The sequence below is a fragment of the Saccostrea cucullata genome, unplaced genomic scaffold (assembly GCF_032062105.1).
Source record: "Saccostrea cucullata isolate Sc308-1 unplaced genomic scaffold, CSIRO_AGI_Scuc_v1 ctg4383, whole genome shotgun sequence".
NCBI lineage: Eukaryota > Metazoa > Mollusca > Bivalvia > Ostreida > Ostreidae > Saccostrea > Saccostrea cuccullata.
The window spans coordinates 1,767-21,816 of record NW_026931396.1 but is presented as its reverse complement, the minus strand read 5'-3'; the positions used below and the strand labels follow the sequence as shown (position 1 = coordinate 21,816).

The 20,050-nt window shown below is 33.7% G+C and overlaps 1 protein-coding gene across 1 annotated transcript; it reads right to left on the bottom strand.

Moving 5' to 3' along the window:
- Positions 1–419: 419 nt before the first annotated feature.
- LOC134232515 (laminin subunit alpha-4-like) lies at positions 420–19,620 on the bottom strand (the record flags this gene model as incomplete). The annotated part of the gene is made up of 8 exons (XM_062714492.1): positions 420–891; positions 1,123–1,245; positions 2,126–2,225; positions 2,762–2,898; positions 3,048–3,201; positions 4,800–5,160; positions 5,480–5,642; positions 19,454–19,620. Coding segments are annotated over 8 exons (1,366 nt in total), but the record flags the coding sequence as incomplete, so codon positions are not given.
- Between the last annotated feature and the right edge of the window lie 430 nt (positions 19,621–20,050).

The following is a 20,050-nucleotide window of genomic DNA, read 5'->3' as shown; positions in this document are numbered from 1 at the left end:
TGTCTGTCTGTCTGTTTGTTTGTTTGTCCCGAACTTTAACCTTCACCATAACTTTTGAACTTTGAACGGTAGAGACTTCATATTTGGTACGCATACTCCACAAATGAAGCTCTTTCAAATGACACCAAGGTCAATGACCTTGTGACCTTGACTTTGGGCTATATGCTAAAAATAGCTTTTTTACTGCAAACTTTAACCTTCGCCATAACATTTGAACCATGAAAGATATAGACTTCATATTTGGTATGCAAACTCCAACTAATCAATCTTCCAAATGACACCAAGGTTAATGACCTTGTGACCTTGACTGTGACCGTAATGCTAAAAATAGCTTTCTCCGTACTTTGTTGCTGCCGGGCGCATAGTGTTTCACAAACACATCTTGTTTTAAATAAAATTTTATTTATACTAATATATGTATATGCAAGATCATGATACATGTACATAATACATGCATGTACAGGTGATGTTCATGTTTTATTGTACAATGAACAGGAAACTATATCCTTTATCTAAATATGGATCAAATAATTAATTTTATAAGATGAGAACTTTTCTAGCAAATACTTTTTTCACATTTTTGAAGGCTATAAACTGATCTAGAATTTCAGTTAGAATTACCCTCTTAATTTGTAAGAAATCCCATTGTCTTAAAATTATTGCTTATACAATGAGATTGGTTTTGAGTTCAATTTAACTGACACCTGTTAATTGATACAGTTTTTTGAGTTCAGTTTAAAGGACACTTGTTGAGTGTTATATTCCCAGTTATAGCCTTGGCTCCTGCAAAGTATTTGGGTTGGTACGAATCATCTTTACCACGTCTGATCTCAAAGTTACGCATACATCCAGAAAAATTTCTGTCGACCAAAATACTACGCCGGTTAAAATCTGAAAAAATAAAACCACCATGAAATAAAAATTCCCACGAAATTGGTTTATTATTATAATGGTATCATTCTATTCTTCTTTTCTATTCTTTCACTGTTTTCCATTCTTAATCGAAGAATAAGAATCAAACATGGTAACATTTAGTTATACTGAGGTCCTGACCAGCTCTGTGTTCAAACAGTATCAGTTTGTTAAATATAAATAACCCAGATAAATGCCAAGTGAAGGTACCTGGAACTCCGCCGATGTATAATGGGTCACGAGTATGAATTTCTAAAGATCCTCTTGGCCCGGTTCCAGTAGGAGCATTCATTCCATCCACAGTCAGCAACAGGAGATTCTTAGCCTTGTTCACTTAGTAACAACAAGAGGCCCATGGGCCACATCGCTCACATCGCTCACCTGAGAAGCTTTGACCATTCTGTTCTTTACCAGATTTCCTCCTTGTAATACATAATGAATCCCCACCCTACCCCACTGATCATAATTTAGACATTTTGAAATCTACATTACTCCAGAATCCTTCTTGAGAAGAAGATTTTCAAAGATTTTTCCTATATATTTCTATGTAAAACTTTGATTCCCCATTGTGGCCCTGCCCTTCCCCCGGGGGTCATGATTTGAACAATTTAGAACCTACACTACCCCAGGATGCTTCCACATTAGTTTCAGCTTTTGTGGCTCAGTGGTTCTTGAGAAGAAGATTTTCAAAGATTTTTCCTATATATTTCTATGTAAAACTTTGATTCCCCATTGTGGCCCAGCCCTTCCCCTTGGGGTCATGATTTGAACAATTTAGAATCTACACTATACCAGGATACTTCCATATAAGTTTCAGCTTTTCTGGCCCAGTGGTTCTTGAGAAGAAGATTTTTAATGACCCCACCTTTTTTTGTCTTTTCTTGATTATCTCCCCTTGTGAGGGAACATGGCCCTTTATTTTAACAATTTAAATTTCCCTTTACCCAAGGATGCTTTGTACCAAGTTTGGTCAAAATTGGCCCAGTGGTTCTTGAGAAGAAGTCGAAAATGTGAAAAGTTTACAGACGGACAGACAGACGGACGGACGGACGGACGACGGACAAAATGTGATCAGAAAAGCTCACTTGAGCCTTCGGCTCAGGTGAGCTAAAAAAAATAAATCCACTTAAAAAACGTACATAAAAAATGATTGTGTGTAAACTTCAGCTTTACTAATTAAGTTTGGCTTTACTTACTGACAGATTTTACTTACCACTGATTTTATGCCACTCTCCATCACACAGAGCGTTCTCCGAGCGGGGGACGTATGTAGTAGTTACCTCCCCCAAACCATTGTCAGCCGTGGCAATGACCTAAAAGTAAAAGTATTGAATGGAGGCCTCATTTAACACTGATATGATGATATTTACTTAATCAAAATTATGTACGAAGATATGCTACTCAGATATTGGGGCAAAAATAGAAAATAAGGATGATGTGATGAAAAAATCATCATCAGACACTATTCTGAAGGTAATGAAATGAAGATATCATCATCAGACACTGATCTGACAGTGATGAGATGAAGATATCATCATCAGACACTGATCTGAAAGTAATGAGATGAAGATATCATCATCAGACACTGATCTGAAAGTAATGAGATGAAGATATCATCATCAGACAATGTTCTGAAAGTGATGAGATGAGTTTTCAAATCAGACAATGATCTGAAAGTAATGAGATGAAGATATCAAAATCAGACACTGATCTGAAAGTAATGAGAAGAGTTTTCATCATCAGACACAGACTGATCTGAAAGTAATGAGATGAAGATATCATCGTCAGACAATGACCTGACAGTGATGAGATGAAGATATCATCATCAGGTATTTTATTTTGGTTGTACCTTTCCATCCACTAGCTGTAAGAGAATAAAGTCATCACTTTTACTTGAACCGTGCACTGCCAAGATGACACCACTTAGATTTTTGGGTCTGATATCCAGATTAAATGCAAAATCAAGACCCACTTCATAGTCGTCAACTATAAAAGAAAATGTTGGTATATGCAGGTAACTACACACAAGAAGAAGTGTTTTCTTATACAATGTAAATGATGTTAAAATCTTTAAAAAAAACTTTAAAAATGTTTTTCCTCCTTTAGTATCCAATTAAATCTTAGTTGAGACTTACACAAAGTGATGTATCCTCCCTGGTCATTGAAAAAGGTTCCTTGCTCTAGGTTAGCTACACATTGACTGACTTTCTGTTCCCGCACAGGTTCTCCAAAGCTGTTCTCATTAATCTTCATGTTGCGGATACATCCATCAAAACTGCCTAAAACACCCTAAGGAACACAAGTAGAGAGTTTTGATTGATTGATTGATTGATTGTATACTGTTTAACGTCCCTCTCCAGAATATTTCACTGATATGGAGACGTCCCCATTGCCGGTGAAGGGCTGCAAATTTAGGCCTATGCTTGGCACTTACGGCCTTTGAGCAGGGAGGGATCTTTATCGTGCCACACCACAGGGGCCGGTAACATACTGTATTTGATTTTACGAAATCACTATGCGTATACATTAAAAAGAGAAAGGGAAACAACGTCAGCCCGAATTTACACAGGGTCTATCTCGGAAATATTTCGTATTTCATAGAAAAAACAATGTAGCCAATCAAATTATTACTAGAATCATACTACAATAAATATTCTTTAATAAAACAGAAACCTCATTCATTTATATAGCGTTTAAGTTGGGTAATACTAACTCGATATTCAGTTGTTCGAGTGGATGTACTTTAAGACGTCCACTAAAACGAGGTAAAATCTGCACATTTTCTCCAGTTTTGAAGTCTTTCCGGAGATGGAAAACACAAAGTAAAGATCCAGCGGTCAAGAAAATCGTCTTTTTTTGTTAATTGCAATTAAAAGGTACGACATCTCCGATTTGAACAAATACGGTAGCTTTTTTCGTTCACAATAGGGCCCGAGCCTACAACAGACGACATTTTGGAAAAACCCATGATTGGTAAAAGGCGGAGCGTGATTGGTCAGATCTGTTCTAGAAAAGCACGATTGACCAATCACATCTGGCGTTAAATCTTAGATGCAATGTTAAGCGAATTTAGTGGACGACTTAAACTACATCACTTGCATGACAGAATATCGGATCTGCAAAACACGACTTACACGATTCTTAAATGACTGCGATGATATTAATTTTTATTAAAGAGTGACTATTGCTGAATGATCCCAGATGTTATTTCACTAACTGCAAGGTATTTATTGAAAACATGAGTCATTTCCGAGATCGATCCTGTGTAAATTCGGGCTGACGTTGTTTCCCTTTCTCTTTTTGTATACGTATAGTGATTACGTAAAATCAAATACAGTATGTTACCGGCCCCCGTGATTCACTTCACCCAAACAATAAACATCAGAAAACTAACTCCCACTAGCAATGTAAGCACTTTCTACATAAAAGATGTACCATATTAAATAAACAATGGTAAAATCACTAATTTTATTCAAAAGGGCTGAGGATTTCATTATTTGTGAAGTATAAAGATACCCTATGAATTCATGTCCACCATGAAATCTAACAAGAAACCCATGAGTAAGAGGGGGTAGACCATGAATTACTTACCTTCAATTAAGTTGCTATTGACCAAAAGTGGTTGAAATTAAGTGGTTTCGGAGAAGAAGGTGAACATATTCAAATGTTAACGCACAACAATAGAAAAACACAGATAGCCAAAAATTCATAAACATAACTACTCGTACTTTACACATATTTAACCACAAAAGCAAATCCCTCCAAATCAAATTTTTTCCTCAATCTTAAAAAATTGACCTAACAAAAATATATTATTCTGCACTTGTAAAATTTACCATTTTTGACACTTGTAATTAATTTTGAGTATGTAAGTTAGTTATACACACCTGTAGATGTCCCTTTATTTTGTCATGTCCCTGAAGCTGTGGAGTGATACCCCCCAAAAAGTACGGTCTTCTAACATTCAGTGCCTTCGTACCACCAGGGGATATGCCTTCCTTTGGAGTTTCTCCATCCACTGAAATTTTGCCCCATTTGTCGACTCTACCAAAGTCTACTGTGTGCCATTTACCATCATTATAGGTTTGGTCTGTTTCAAGATTCAATGCCCCTGAACCACAGTCAAAAGAAAAGACAAGACGTCCTTCCTTCAAAGTGAGGGCAAAAAAGTCTATCTTTCTCCAGCCAACAGCGTACATTATAACTCCTCCACTGCTGGTGGTCTTAAACTCAATTGACATTGTAAACCTGTAAAGTTCACATCAGTTTTAGTAGGTAAAGTTTACAATTTTATTCCCTCACAACGAATTTGAAAGGGATGAATGTGTGTGTGTGTGGGTGTGTGTGTGTGTGAGTTGGTTTGTCATTGTTGAAAAGAGAAGTGGTGTAATTTGTATTGTGATCATTGGCAAATACTGCCTTGATTTATAGATATGCTCTTAGTGAGGGGATGCTCTGCTTTGCGGTGCCCTTGATTAAATCCAAGTACATGTATGTATATAAAACTGCAAAATTTGACTTGAACATGCGTGGAGACTAAATCTTAAAACGGGGGATCCTTTCTTACTGGACTCGCATGCTCTTCCAGTTGGTATATTCATAACGACTGGTATAAGTGTCTCCAAACTTGATGCCCTCCACTTCCCCTGGGGTGACTGCACCTACATCCACATTCGGGGCTAGGCGACACTTTTCCTCCACAGGTACTGGTGAAGTGGTGGTGTCTTCACCTGACACAAGGCAAAACAGTCAGTTTAAATAAATTTAAAAATAAGAGCATTTCATCATACATGCAAACTCTGTCTGGGGGCTTGTGAGAGGTCATTTAGTTTACATATACTCTTTTTATTCGCCAGAACTTTATTTTCACGTAATTACACGAGACTGTCTGCTCACGAAAATTTCAGTCTTGCATATATTTGAATAAGTATAAGGATTATATAAAACAACAAGAGGCCAATGGGCCACAACGCTCACCTGAGAGTAGCATTGACCATGCTGTTCTTTACCAGATAATCCATTTTGTAATACCTACTGTGACACCACCCTACCCGACATATCATAATTTGGACAATATAAAATTTACACTACACCAGGATGCTTTCAATAAGTTTCTGGTCCGGTAAATCCTGAGAAGAAGATTTTGAAGCATTTGTCCTATATATTTCAATGTAAAACTTGGGTTTCCTCTCTATTTCCTATATATTGCGGCCCTGTCTTACCCTCAGGGGTCATGATTTGAACATTTTAGAATATACATTATCACAAGGATGCTTTCACATGAGTTTCAGCTTTTCTTGCCAAGTTGTTCCTGAAAAGAAAATTTTAAAATTTTAACCTATATATTTCAATGTAAAACTTGGATTCCCTATTGTGGCCCCGCCCTACCACCGGGGTTCATGATATGAAAATTTAGAATCTGCACTACCCAAGGATGCTTTCACATAGGTTTCAGCTTTTCTGGCCCAGTCGTTCCTGCGAAGATTTTTAAACAATTTTCCTATTTTAATCTAAAACTTTGATTCCTAATTGTAGCCCCGCCAAACCCCGGGGGTCAGTCATGATTTTAACAATTGAAAATCTACACTACCCTCAAAATGCTTCCACATAAGTTTTAGCTTTCTGGCTCAGTGGTTCTTGAGAAGATTTTAAAACTTTTATCCGATATATTTCAATATAAAACTTGGATTCCCTATAATAGCCCTGCCCTACCCCTTTGGGTCATGATTTGAACAAATTAGAATCTACACTACCCCAGGATGCTTCAACATAAGTTTCAGCTTTTCTGAACCAGTGGTTCTTTAGAAGATTTTTAAAATTTTAACCTATATATTCATTATATATTATATGCTGGTTGTTCTAAAAGTTCGCATCATATCTTTTTTTATCTAACGCCATATACTATCCAAATTTGGTAGAAATATTTTAACAATAAATTCAAGTGATTTGTCAATCGACAATCCTCGGCTTACTCCGCTACGCTCCATCCAAACCTTGGTTGTGATAGATAGGTGGAGTAATACGCATCAAGTCGACACATTTCTTCGCCGGAAACTGTCTTGTCACTCATTTCGTATTTCGCTCTGCTTAAAGTTCGTCGAAAAGGTTAATTCCTCATTTAAATACAGCCATAAGCTAGTAGTATTTGAAAGCAGAAACACTGTATTGGGCGTGTCACAAAGTAAGTAGGATTACAAAAGTTTAATATTTGAATGAAATTCAAATAAGATCACATGACTAACTCAGCTAAATGGCAGGAAACCTTTGACGTCAGAGGTTAGTGTGCGAGGTACGAGCCACCGGAAGAGCTCCGAATGGTAATTTGTATTGAAAATTTTAACATTATCATGATTTATTTCTAATCTATCCAGAATTAAAAACTGCAAAAATCGGAACGCGGAGTAGGTCAAATGGTAATTGGGTATAGCACACTTGATAAACATTATTATGTCTCTGGTCGTATTCTCTGTAAAATACAGCAAAACGAAAATAATTACTAAATAAAGAGCAGTTACATTGGTTCATATTCTAAATTATGGCTTAATATTTTGCTTCGTTGAAAAGAAATTAGTTTGAGAAGATATGTAGTCCTCATTGAAATCGACAAAATGATGACGCTGTTGAACGGCACAGAGCAGTAGATATCGATGCAATTTTGTGTTATACTAGGGACAATTCCCGAATTAACTCTAAAAATGTTAAATGAATTTTTTTAAAAATATGTCACAAGTAAGTCGTGCATGTACTTACGGGGGCATAAATAGTCTGTAGGACCGTTCTGAAAAAATATTTCTCGAAAACTAGGGTAGTAATTTTCAAGGTATAAAGAAGACCGTGTGGTCAAATTTGATTGCTAACGTTTGATAAAGATTAAACAAAACATAAAAAATTTTATTCTAAACTATGTCCACGGTCTATTTCAGTGAATGATAAATCATAAAATGACCATCAGACGCGTGAAAAAACGCGTGCTATGGATGTTTAGGAGAAGGAAATGAAAAAAAGATGATAATCTTTGAATATAACAAAAAGAAATTTTATTAGAATTGAAAGTTTTATTATGTTCAAGATACGTATATTAATTACATTTATTCATTACATTTTTTGTCTGAATGTGCAGACAGAAATTTCGAATGACCCATCGAAAGTATGGCAGTGATCCAAATCAAGTTGATTTTCGATTCGCACTTTCCTTATAGTGATTCGTGTCATCTTAAATACATGTATAAATAAAGGAATGTTTTAAAGTCGAGATTTAAAAATATGTGTATGCATGTATTATACCTAAGACATACTTAAGTCACTTCTACCGACCACTTAAAATTTGCTTAGATTATCAAATCATAGCACGCTTCTAGAATGCTCCTAGTTACGGTCTTAAGTCTAAGCCAGATGAAACAAACAAACTTTGTCAAAAATCTTTAAGAAAACAAAGAGTTTCACTCCTTTTGAGCAGATTTTTGTCTTGACCTCTGCTTGAAAAGAAATCTACATTATGTTTAATTCTTACTATAATCTTGGATTCTATAATGCTAATTAAACTACATTCGATGAAAAGTCCATGAATAAAATTCCATAATGAAAACATTGAGTGAGGAAGTTTATTTTGTGGCGGAAGGTTTCTTAGACGAAAATGTTCATTTTTTCTCTTTTGAAGTATTTATAGTATTGTTAATTTTTATTCATTTTCTTTACATGCAGCATGCATACAGACTTAATTTGTGTAATGAATTGTTTTATACTGGTCATAATTTATAAATTAAATTAACTGTCATGATTTCTATTGTCACATTTTGAAAAATATATATACTAAGTATATATATCAACAAGCTAATTCAGAGAATTTGTGTCCCCCGCTTAGGGAAAAGTAAACCATGCGCAGTTCGGGGTCGGAGGGGAGGGGGGGGGGGTCGGGGGTTCGGATCTCCTTTACTGAACTTGTAGAATTATTAAATGTATACAAATGTATAAATACCATGTAAGCAAATAAAATATGCCAATATGGATATAAAGGTTTGATGGATTATTCTTTATTATGTGTGTAGAAGATTCTTTTTTATATGGAATATTTATCACACTGTAATGATGATATTATGAGTTTGTACAACGCAGACCTCATAAATTTTTCATTTCACAAGCTGAATATTATCGTTTAGTAAAAAAAAAAAAAAAAAAGAAAAGTATATCGAAAAAAAAATATGAATCGTCCGAGATTCGATCCCGGGCCCTCTCACATCTGAAGTGAGAGACATTTTTTTCTCTTTTATTGATATATTCATCTTCATTTGCTTACACTTATAACAATTAAGTTACAACAATATTAAAAACAGGGCAATAAAAATCACATAAGTTTGTTTAAAAAATAAATAAAAGTATGCCTTCAATTTCTTTCACAATATGATTTCTGTTCAAAAACTTTTTACAAAATATATGTTTTCTGTTTTCATCAATGCACAAATAATGAAAATAATATGAAATATAATGTCTCAACATACATTTGCACAATTTCGTAACATCAATAAGTTTGTCTTCTTTTGTAAATGGAAATTCTACACATTGAAAGAAAAAAATTCAGAAAGAAAATATTGACATGTTTGAGTTTCATTGAAAAACCGTTTAGAAAAATATTTTCAAAATTCAAGGTATTATATACACTATTTTCACAGTCTTTCAAGAACGATTCTAGATGATATATAACAAAATTCTTCTTAAAATCTTGTAGTTCTTTACATTCTAAAAATAGGTGAAACATGTCCTCAGTACCTGATTCACAAACAGCACAAACCTTAGATTCGATCTTCCCGATTTTAAATAGTTTTTCATTCGTAAAGATAATATTATGAAAGACTTTAAAGTCTATTTCTATAATATCTGGCGGTTTAAATGGTTCCCATAAAATCAACCATCTTTGTTTTATGTCATTTTGATTAACCATTTGAAATTTATTACACCAGAATTGGTCTGAAACTGGATGTAAAAAAAGCTTTGCAATAAGTAATATATAAAATATCCGTACAGTACAGGAATTGAATACAATATTTTTTGATCTTTGAATTTGATACAAAAATCAGGTACAAAATTATTTCTTGTATATTCAGTTTCACAAACATATTTTCTCCATTCATCTGGAATAACTGATTTCAAACAAATATAATTGTCTTTGATAGTTTTGACATCTATATCAGGATTTTCCCCTTGAATAATTTCTATAATACAAGAAATAGGTAGAAAACCAGGTATAACCTCATAAGTAATGTCTTTTACTTGCGAAATACCTGATCTTATAAAATGATCCCATTTCAACATCTTACTATTTGTAACAATTTGTGGATTACAAAATAAACAATAATCATATATATCATTATTATCTTTCTTATATTCTATACTATCTTCTATTGCACACCATGCTTCCATCATCTCCGTATAGTACTGAGGGAGAAACTGAAGATCTTTCTTATTAAATCTCAATAAAAATAATTCAAATCCGGCTCTCAAACCACAAATTTTTGACAAAAAATATCTACACGTTAACTTCCATAAAAAGTTTTTTTCATTGCACAAATATTTTGCTAAAGTCTTCAGTCTGAAGGCCAACATTTTAACATATATGTCAATAACATTCAAACCACCTTCTCTTTTTTCTCCAATTATCGTTTTGTATGCGACTAAATGTTTACCATAATTCCACAAAAAGTGTGTACATTCCCTTTGAATACTTTCTATAGCCCATTTAGGCATTGATATCACACTTAAAAAATAACCACAATTTTGACATAAATAATGTATTTATAACTACTGCCCTTCCTTGAATTGTTAACTCTCTTAATCTCCAAAAATTTAATAATTGTTTTATTTTCTGCACTTTGTCTCTCCAATTTAGGTTTTCACATTCCTGTTTATTCTTTCCAAAATATATACCTAAAATTTTCATTACATTTGTTTCTGAAATACATAGTAAATCTTTTTCATGCTCCAATAACTTTGCAGTTCCAATACACATTATTTCAGATTTTTGTTTGTTGATTTTTGTACCAGAAGCTTTTCCATATAAATCAAACATTTTAAAAATTTCAAAAATAGATTTCTTCTCACATGTTGCCAGAGTTGTGTCATCAGCATGTTGAAACATCAATGCACGTTCATTAGACATTGGTATAGGAATTCCTACAATGCTTGTATTACTTTTTATATAACAACTTAAAGGTTCTGATGACAATACATACAATAATGCAGAAATAGGACAACCTTGTCTAACAGAGTTTTTAATCGGAAAATATTTGGTTAAAAATCCATTACTCTTTACACTGCTGTAAATATCTGTATAGAATATACTAATCCATTTTCTAAAAATTGTTCCAAATCCAAAAACTTTCAAAACATCAAGTAAATAAACATGACTTACTCTCTCAAAAGCCTTTTCTTGATCTATTTTAATTATATTTCCTTCTAAATTATCCATTTCAACCATATCTATAATATCTCTTATACTAATCAACGTATCAGCAATATCTTTTCCAATAACACAACAAGTTTGATTTTCTGATACAATGTTTGGCAATACAAATTTTAACCTATTGGCCATCACTCTCGCTATTATCTTATAGTCAACATTAAGTAGGCTAATTGGTCTCCAATTTATTAAACATCGTTTGTCACCTTTTTTCTTGTATATCAATGTAATAATACCCATCTTCATAGAATGTGACAAATGTCCTTGCATCTCTATCTCTTGATAAATTTTAAATAAAACAAACAAGAGTTGTGGTAAAAACATTTTGTAAAATTCAACAGTTAACCCATCTGAACCTGGACTTTTGTTATTTGACATTCCTTTAACAGCCTTATCTATTTCATCACAGTCAATAGCCTGTTCACACATGTCAACATCTGTTTCATTAAGTTTTTTGTCAACAAAAGATAAAAGCTTGTCCTTACTTTCACTTTCAATTGTAACTGAAGAATATAGATTAGAATAAAATTGATACTGTAAATTTAAAATAGAATTAGTGTCATTCTTAATTATCCCATCATCATCAATTAATTCTTTAACTGTATTAGACTCTTGTCTCTTCTTTTCTAAATACGAAAAATACTTTGTGCATCTATCTGACTCATTTGCCCATTGAGCTTTAGACCTCAAAATAGCTCCTCTGCATTTTTCATTTTCTACTTCTGCCAAATCCATTTTTAATGCTTCATATTTTTCTATATCAGTGTTACTACCATTTGCAATATTTTGGGACATTCTCTGTAAAGCATTTTGAATTCTATAAAATTCTCTATTCTCTTCCTTTACTTTCGTCTTACTATAACATTGTGAAAATTTCTTTATCTTATATTTTAAATTATCCCACCACACTAATAATGAATTATTATATAACTGACAACACTTTTCCTGCTCAATAATTAGGGTCTTCCGTCTTCAGCGGAAGATCCTTCTATTATTCTATTGTTTCTTTTTCACTTTTATTATTCTTTTTTCTTTTCTTTACAAATTTTGTGCAGAGGATTTCTCGGAGATAGCTCGTTCGATTTTGTTCAAATTTTCAGGGTTGATGCATCTTTATCTGAAGTTAATTCCGGCATTTTCGTTTTTGATAAATCACTTCCGGTAAGAAGTTATCGCCCTTTCATCGAATGTTTAGTGACCATTTTGTCGACACAAAAACTCAATAACCACAAAAGCTAGAGTGCTGAAATTTTTAGTGATAGTAGAGGACATGTTGTAGTTGTGCACCTGGGTTTTCAAATTTTCCGAAAGAGCCTAGTATGAAAGCTCGGTAGGGGTCAAAATTTAGGACACAAATCATGAGTGAATTTTCGAGACCTTTTGCATCATATCTTCTAAAATGAAAATATTTTGTGAAAACATAATGAACAATATTTGTGCATAATACCAAAGTCTTTGATATAATATCAAGAAAAAAGTGCTGACTCATCATATTAAGGTCTGAGAGGGGCCAAAAGTCTTTATTTAATAACTTTTCAACAGTCAATACTTTGTTATACATTACTGAAGAAAAACGTTTATCTCAACACTCTACAACTATATCTTATGGTTTTTATGTCATATGATACATAAATAGGGGCCACAAGGGGCCAGAATGCTAAATCTTTGACGCTTTATAACTCGACAGGGGAAAATATTTTGATAAGTAATATTGAACAAAAGATGTTCAAAACAATAATCTGAACAATATACAACTTTTCATTTTTGGCTAAACATCCCCATAAAGGAGTTGAAGGGTTGGCCCCTAAATCTTTCTTTTGCAAATAACTCGAAAACGAAAAACAATATCTGAATAGTTGTTGAACAAAAAGTGTTTAATATCCTAAGAGCTTTAAGGTAAAATCAAGAAAAAGGGGCTAGCCACGCAAAAATTAGGGGCTGAGAGGGCCAAAAGTCTTCAATCGATAACTCTTTATCAGTAAATATTTTGTTATACATTACTGAAGCAAAGATGTTTATCTTAACAATCTACGACTATATATTGTGACCTTATGTCGTATGGTACATAATTAGGGGCCACAAAGGGCCAGAATGCTAAATCTTTGACGTTTTGTATCTCAAAAGTGGGAAATATTTTGATAAGTAATATTGAACAAAAGATGTTCAAAATAATGTTCTAAACAATATACAACCTTTCATTTTTCGCTAAACGTCCCCATTAAGGAGTTGAAGGGTTGGCCCCTAAATCTTTCTTTTGAAAATAACTCGAAAACGAAAAACAATCTCTGAATAGTTGTTGAACAAAAAGTGTTCAATATCCTAAGAACTTTAAGGTAAAATCGAGAAAAGGGGGCTAGCCACTCAAATAGGGGCTGATAGGGACCAAAACTCTTCAATCGATAACTCTTTATCAGTAAATATTTTGTTATACATTACTAAAGAAAAAATGTTTATCTTAACAATCTACAACTATATATTGTGACCTTATGTCGTATGGTACATAATTAGGGGCCACAAAGGGCCAGAATGCTAAATCTTTGATGCTTTGTATCTCAAAAGTGGGAAACATTTTGATAAGTAATATTGATCAAAAGATGTTTAAAACAATGTTCTGAACAATATGCAACCTTACATTTTTCGCTAAACGTCCCCATGAGGGAGTAGAAGTGTTCGCCCCTAAATATTTCATTTGCAAATAATTCTAAAACGAAAAGCAATCTCTGAACACTTGTTGAACAAAAAGTTATTAAAAGCATGAGAACTTTAAGATGATTGGAAGAAAAAAAGAGTGGCCCCTCATATAAGGGACAAAGAGGGGCCAAAATTCGAATTTATGACTATTTAATGTTCAGTATGTTTTTAAAACATTATGGCAGCAAAATTGTTTTTCATAACAATATCATCATTTTAAAAGAATATATCAATCAAAATCTTATCTCATCTCATTAAGAATCGGACGGAAGACCCACTCGTTGCTCGCAACGAGATCGTATCTAGTTTCTATTATTCTTTGTTTGTATATATCATCCGACAATAAAGAATTATTATGAATCCATACACCAGGGCCTCTTTCACACACATCAGTACTAAAGTATAAAACTACCATTGAATGATCACTAAAAGATGTATTTGAATACATAATATTCTTAACAAAAATGCGTAGATCGTTAGAAACCAATATATAATCAATTCTGCTTTGTATAAGATTCTCTTCAATAATACGTTTCCATGAAAATACAAGCTCTCTTTCGTTTCTTTTTCTCCATATATCAATAACATGAAACTTGTTCATTATTTCTATCAATGCTTTATAACTCTGGTCATATTTATGATTTGTTTTTCCACATCTATCATCTTCACTAAGTGTGTTAATAAAATCTTTTTGTAACAGGAATAACTTTCAAAATTCTTTAAAAAAACATTGTTCTTTCTTTAGTATCATTTGGTGCATATATGTTGATGATGTCAAGAATTTCATCATTTTCTTTATATCTAACATGTAAAAATCTTCCATCAAAACTTTGAACAAAATCTACATTCGAATTTATATTATTCTTTATTAAAAAAGCTACACCTCTGGCTGGCCCAACAAAATTTTTGCTTATCAACTTTTTTTTCAGGTAAGTAAAAAAAAAAATCCTAGCTCTGGCTGCTGCCCCCTTTCAAAAACGATTCTACGTTATTAACTACGGAAATGGTACGGTGAAGATATTAAAGCTACTGAACTAATGTAAATTCTTGTAACAAGAATCGTAATATCTATATTTTTGAAAAAGTATTAAGATGACAAGGCCCTGATATATATATATATATATATGTCGTCAGTGTTTGCCATAGAAATCATCCATCTGTTGTACACGTTAGCCAAAAAATGTTTACCCACCAAAATCAAACGTTTGCAGCACGCTTCTTAAACAAGTAAGACGATAAAAAACTTTCCTGTCTGTTGTCACAGTTGCATCTGTCGTCCCAGTTGCCGGTAATAGGGTGTGATCCTTGAATGGGTTCAAATTATTGGATCCGCCAAGATGCCCGCCACTTGACGTGGCAGGCATCTCGAACACTCTTTAATTGTTCAATAGTTTACAATGTTCAAGTCAAAAACTAACAAAATATGAACATATATACACTATGCCTCCCACTAAAACGTAGAAGACAAGAATTCACTATTTACAGTTGACACAAAAGGTCAATTTATGCGGAGCCTAATTCCTTCGTGCTCACTACAATAAGCAAACCGGAAGTCTCTCAGTGAGAGACATACCACTAGACCATGGAGCCGCTGTAACATGCCGACAATTGTATACAAACATGAAGTGACATACATGTATATATTCACGTTCGATATTGTCAAAATTTTACACAATGCATGGTGTCTAATTTAACCTTTATTAAACAGTTCTAATAGATGTAATAAGAATATAATGTCCATCGAAAACCTGTTTTATACGTAATAATTCTCCTCGTGTCCCTGTGCTAAAAATAGCGACATGTAATACAATAAAAACTAATAAAACAAACGGGGCGGGGCAATTTGAGAGGAATGAGAGAGGTCCTAGGGAGTTTTGGTATAATATTACATAGCAAAAGCTCAAAATCTTCTTGAAATATCGCCCGAAAATGATAGTGTTCATACAAAGAGGATGTATAAATTAACGACCTTGAACTTTGACCTTTTGACCTCAAAATCAATAGGAGTCTTCCTTAGACCACAGGGAGTTATTATGTAAAATATCATTGCAAAAGCTCAAAGGGTTCTCGAGATATCGTGTGGAAACGAAAGTGTTATAACAGACAGAATTTGCTTATTTATGACCTTGACCTTTGACCTTTTGACCTCAAAATCAAAAGGGGTCTTTTGTAGTCCATAGTGAGTTGCTATGCTAAATTTCATTGCAAAAGTTCAAAGGGTTCTCGAGATATCGGTTGGAAACGAAAGCGTTACAGACAGACAGAAAGACGGACGGACGGACAGACGGACAAACCCAAATTAATATCCCCCACTTTTCAAGCGGGGGACAAAAATATTGTGAAAGTCCTAGGGAAAAAATAGCCCAATTTATGCTTAAAATTAATACAATATTATCAATATCTAAAAATTAACATCACAGATCCCCACTTTTTGTCCCCCGCTTGAAAAGTGGGGGATATTAATTTGGGTTTGTCCGTCCGTCCGTCCGTCTGTCCGTCCGTCCGTCCGTCCGTCTTTCTGTCTGTCTGTAACGCTTTCGTTTCCACACGATATCTCGAGAACCCTTTGAGCTTTTGCAATGAAATTTAGCATAGCAACTCCCTGTGGACTAAAGAAGACCCCTATTGATTTTGAGGTCAAAAGGTCAAAGGTCAAGGTCATAAATAAGCAAATTCTGTCTGTTAAAACACTTTCGTTTCCACACGATATCTCTAGAACCATTTGAGCTATTGCAATGAAATTTTAAATAACAACTCCCTGTGGCCTAATGAAGACCCCTATTGATTTTGAGGTCAAAAGATCAAAGTTCAAGGTCGTAAATTTATACATTCTGTCTGTGTTAAATACTATTATTACCGGGCGATATTTAAAGAAGATTTTAAGCTTATGCAATGTAATTTTATATCAAAACTCCCTATGACGTCTCTCGCCCCTCTCAAAGTGCCCCGCCCCGTTTGTTTTATTAGTATTTATAGTATGACATGTCGCTATTTTTAGCGCAGGGGCATGAGGAGAGTTATTGCGTATAAAACAGGTTCTCGGCGGACTTTATATTCTTATTACATCTATTAGAACTGTTTAATAAAGGCTAAATAAATCAAACACCATGGATTGTGTAAAATTTTGAGAATACCGAACATGAAAACATGAATATATACATGTATGTGACTTCACTTCTGCATATACTTCACACCGAGTAAAGCGATTCCGTGGTCTAGTGGTTATGTCTCTCGCTTCCAGTGTGAGAGGTCCCGTGATCGAATCTCGGTCGAACCTTTCTTTTTTTTTTTTAAATACTTTTTTTTTAACTTAAAGTAATATACGCTGTAACGTGCGCCATTTTAAAATACGGCTGGAAATTTATATATTTTGTTTACCAATAAAAGTTACGAAAATGCTATAAATTACACCATTTAAATAAAATTCGTTATAAAGTTATCAAATTATAATTATATTATCCTGCAAGGAGAATAATGTCTATTTTTAAGTAAATCCACCACGTGACGCCGTCGCTACTTTTAGATTGATAAACAAACACGGCGTCAAGAAAACGAGGTAAGCCCTTTGAGATACAACTCACTTTTGATATGGATGGCGTGTTACTATTAATATAACTTATCTTTAAATGTAATCAGTATCAACCATCTATACTCTGTTATGACGCATATTAACCTTTTATTAATAATCGTTGTCAAAATGCAACGTGCCTCGTTGTCTATAATTTCCCGTGGACATACGTGTCTATATTTAGACCTACTGTTTACGCACTTCCTTTATCAATATTCATGAAAAGACTGAATTCTTGATTGCAGATATTGCTTTATTGTTCTGTTATTACAACGAGTTTTATAGTTAAATTTTGTGGAAATATTATTTTTTCATTACACTTTATGTGTTTCAAATCATTTAATCATTTTGTTTCACATACAAATCGGCATCCATACGGCGTATATTACTTTAATGATAGTATTCAGCATGTGAAATGAAAAATTTATGAAGTTATAAAATCATCATTACAGTGTGATAAAAATTCCATATAAAGAAATCTTCTATACACATAATGAAGAATAAGCAATCAAATCTTTATATGCATATTGACATACATGTATTTTATTATACCCCCCGCTTGAAAAGCGGGAGGGTATATAGTAATCGTTAATTCCGTCCGTCTGTACGTCTGTCCGTCCGTCCGTCTGTCTGTCCGTCCGTCCTTCCGTCTGTTACGCTTTGGGGTACCCATCTCTTATCCGCAACTCCTCGCATACCACTGAATGAAATTTGATGCAATTTTCACAGAATCTTTATTACATATTGCCATTGTGCACCTCCTATTTTACTTTTTGATCCGACACATATTTTGGGTTTCCCGGCCACAGGAAAACATGGACTTTTTCACCAGTTATAACAATATGGGAGGCGGGGGGTATCATTTAGTGAGCTCATCGCTCACAGTACCTCTAGTTTGCTTCAGTATACATGTATACATTTAATAATTCTACAAATTCAGTCAGGGGGATCCGACTTTTTCCCTAAGCGGGGGACACGAATTCTCTGAATTAGCTTGTTTCTTTTCTGAATAATATGAAACACTGATTCCCAGTATGGCAGCTTATGGCGAGGATTGAATGTTCTCAAATGCATGTAATACTCAATACGTCAAAACTGTTGATACCCAAATGGCGGCCTTGTCACAAGAAATACACCTGTTAAATATGAAAGCCCTAGTCCTAACTGTTCAAAAGTGATGACCAAGGGTAAGTTTTTTTTTTAAAAAGTGGGTCAAACTCTAAGATCAAGGTCAAAGGGTAAAAAATATTTATATCCTTTGAAAGGTCTTGTCACAAGAAATACATCTATTAAATATGAAATCCCTAGTCCTAACTGTTCAAAAGTCATAACCAATGGTAAGTTTTTTTAAATTTTGGCCAAACTCCTTAGATCAAGATCAAAAGGTAAAAAAAAAATATTTATACCCTTTGAAAGGTCTTGTCACAAGGGATGGACATATTAAATATGAAAGACATAGTTCCTCTCAATCAAAAGTTATGAGCAAAGTTAAAGTTTTATAGTGGACAAACACACAGACGAGCACGTTAAAAACTATAAACCCCAAAAACTTCGTCTACAGGGAATAAAAAGACGGTATTTCTTCCCATCATTCATTTGGACAAAATATTATTGGAAAAACTTGAAAACTTGATTAATGTGTTTGACGTTATTACAGTGTGGAAAGGTAATATCACCTGCTTGCAATTTCGTGATATTTTACAAATTTATTATGGGCATCATTTTCCTTAAGCTCTTCCTAAGTTTGGTCTTTGTAGTCTTTATGTTACGATCCCCTGGTTAAAAGATTAAGAAGGAAAAAAAAATAAGAGTGAATCAATATCAACACTCACTATTTAATGGTTGGTAACACATAACTCTAGTCTCATAGCTACAGCTGGTGGACACGGAATTCGCACACCTTAGCAAGGAATCTTCAATTCCGCTACATCCAATGATATATAAGAACCATTTGTCTTTTCCCCGTGATACAGTTGTCGGCGATGAAAATGAAAAACCTCTACAAAAAATAACCGCTTATTTTATACAGAAAAAATTTAATTTTTCAAATTTATATCGACGAAATTACTTAATTAATGCAATTAATTTTGACTTATATGAAATTCCCGAAATGTAGATATTTCTAGAATCTAAGAAAAGAATTTCCAGTAGGGTTACTTTAAATACAAACAAGAAAACATTGATGTAACCATCAATTGTCGCCCGGGAAATATATAAAGTAAACAATGAAAATAAGTCTCGATCATCAAACCGCTTTCGATATGTGTGAAAAGGCATGCGTCTAATTGATGGAGACGACAGTCGCAAATATTTTGAAAACTTGTAGTCGTATAAAAATCATTCAAAAACGGTACCATTTTAAACTTGATCAATTCCTCAAGTAAATGTTGGCTGCATAAAATATAAATTGAAGTTAGACACAGGCATCA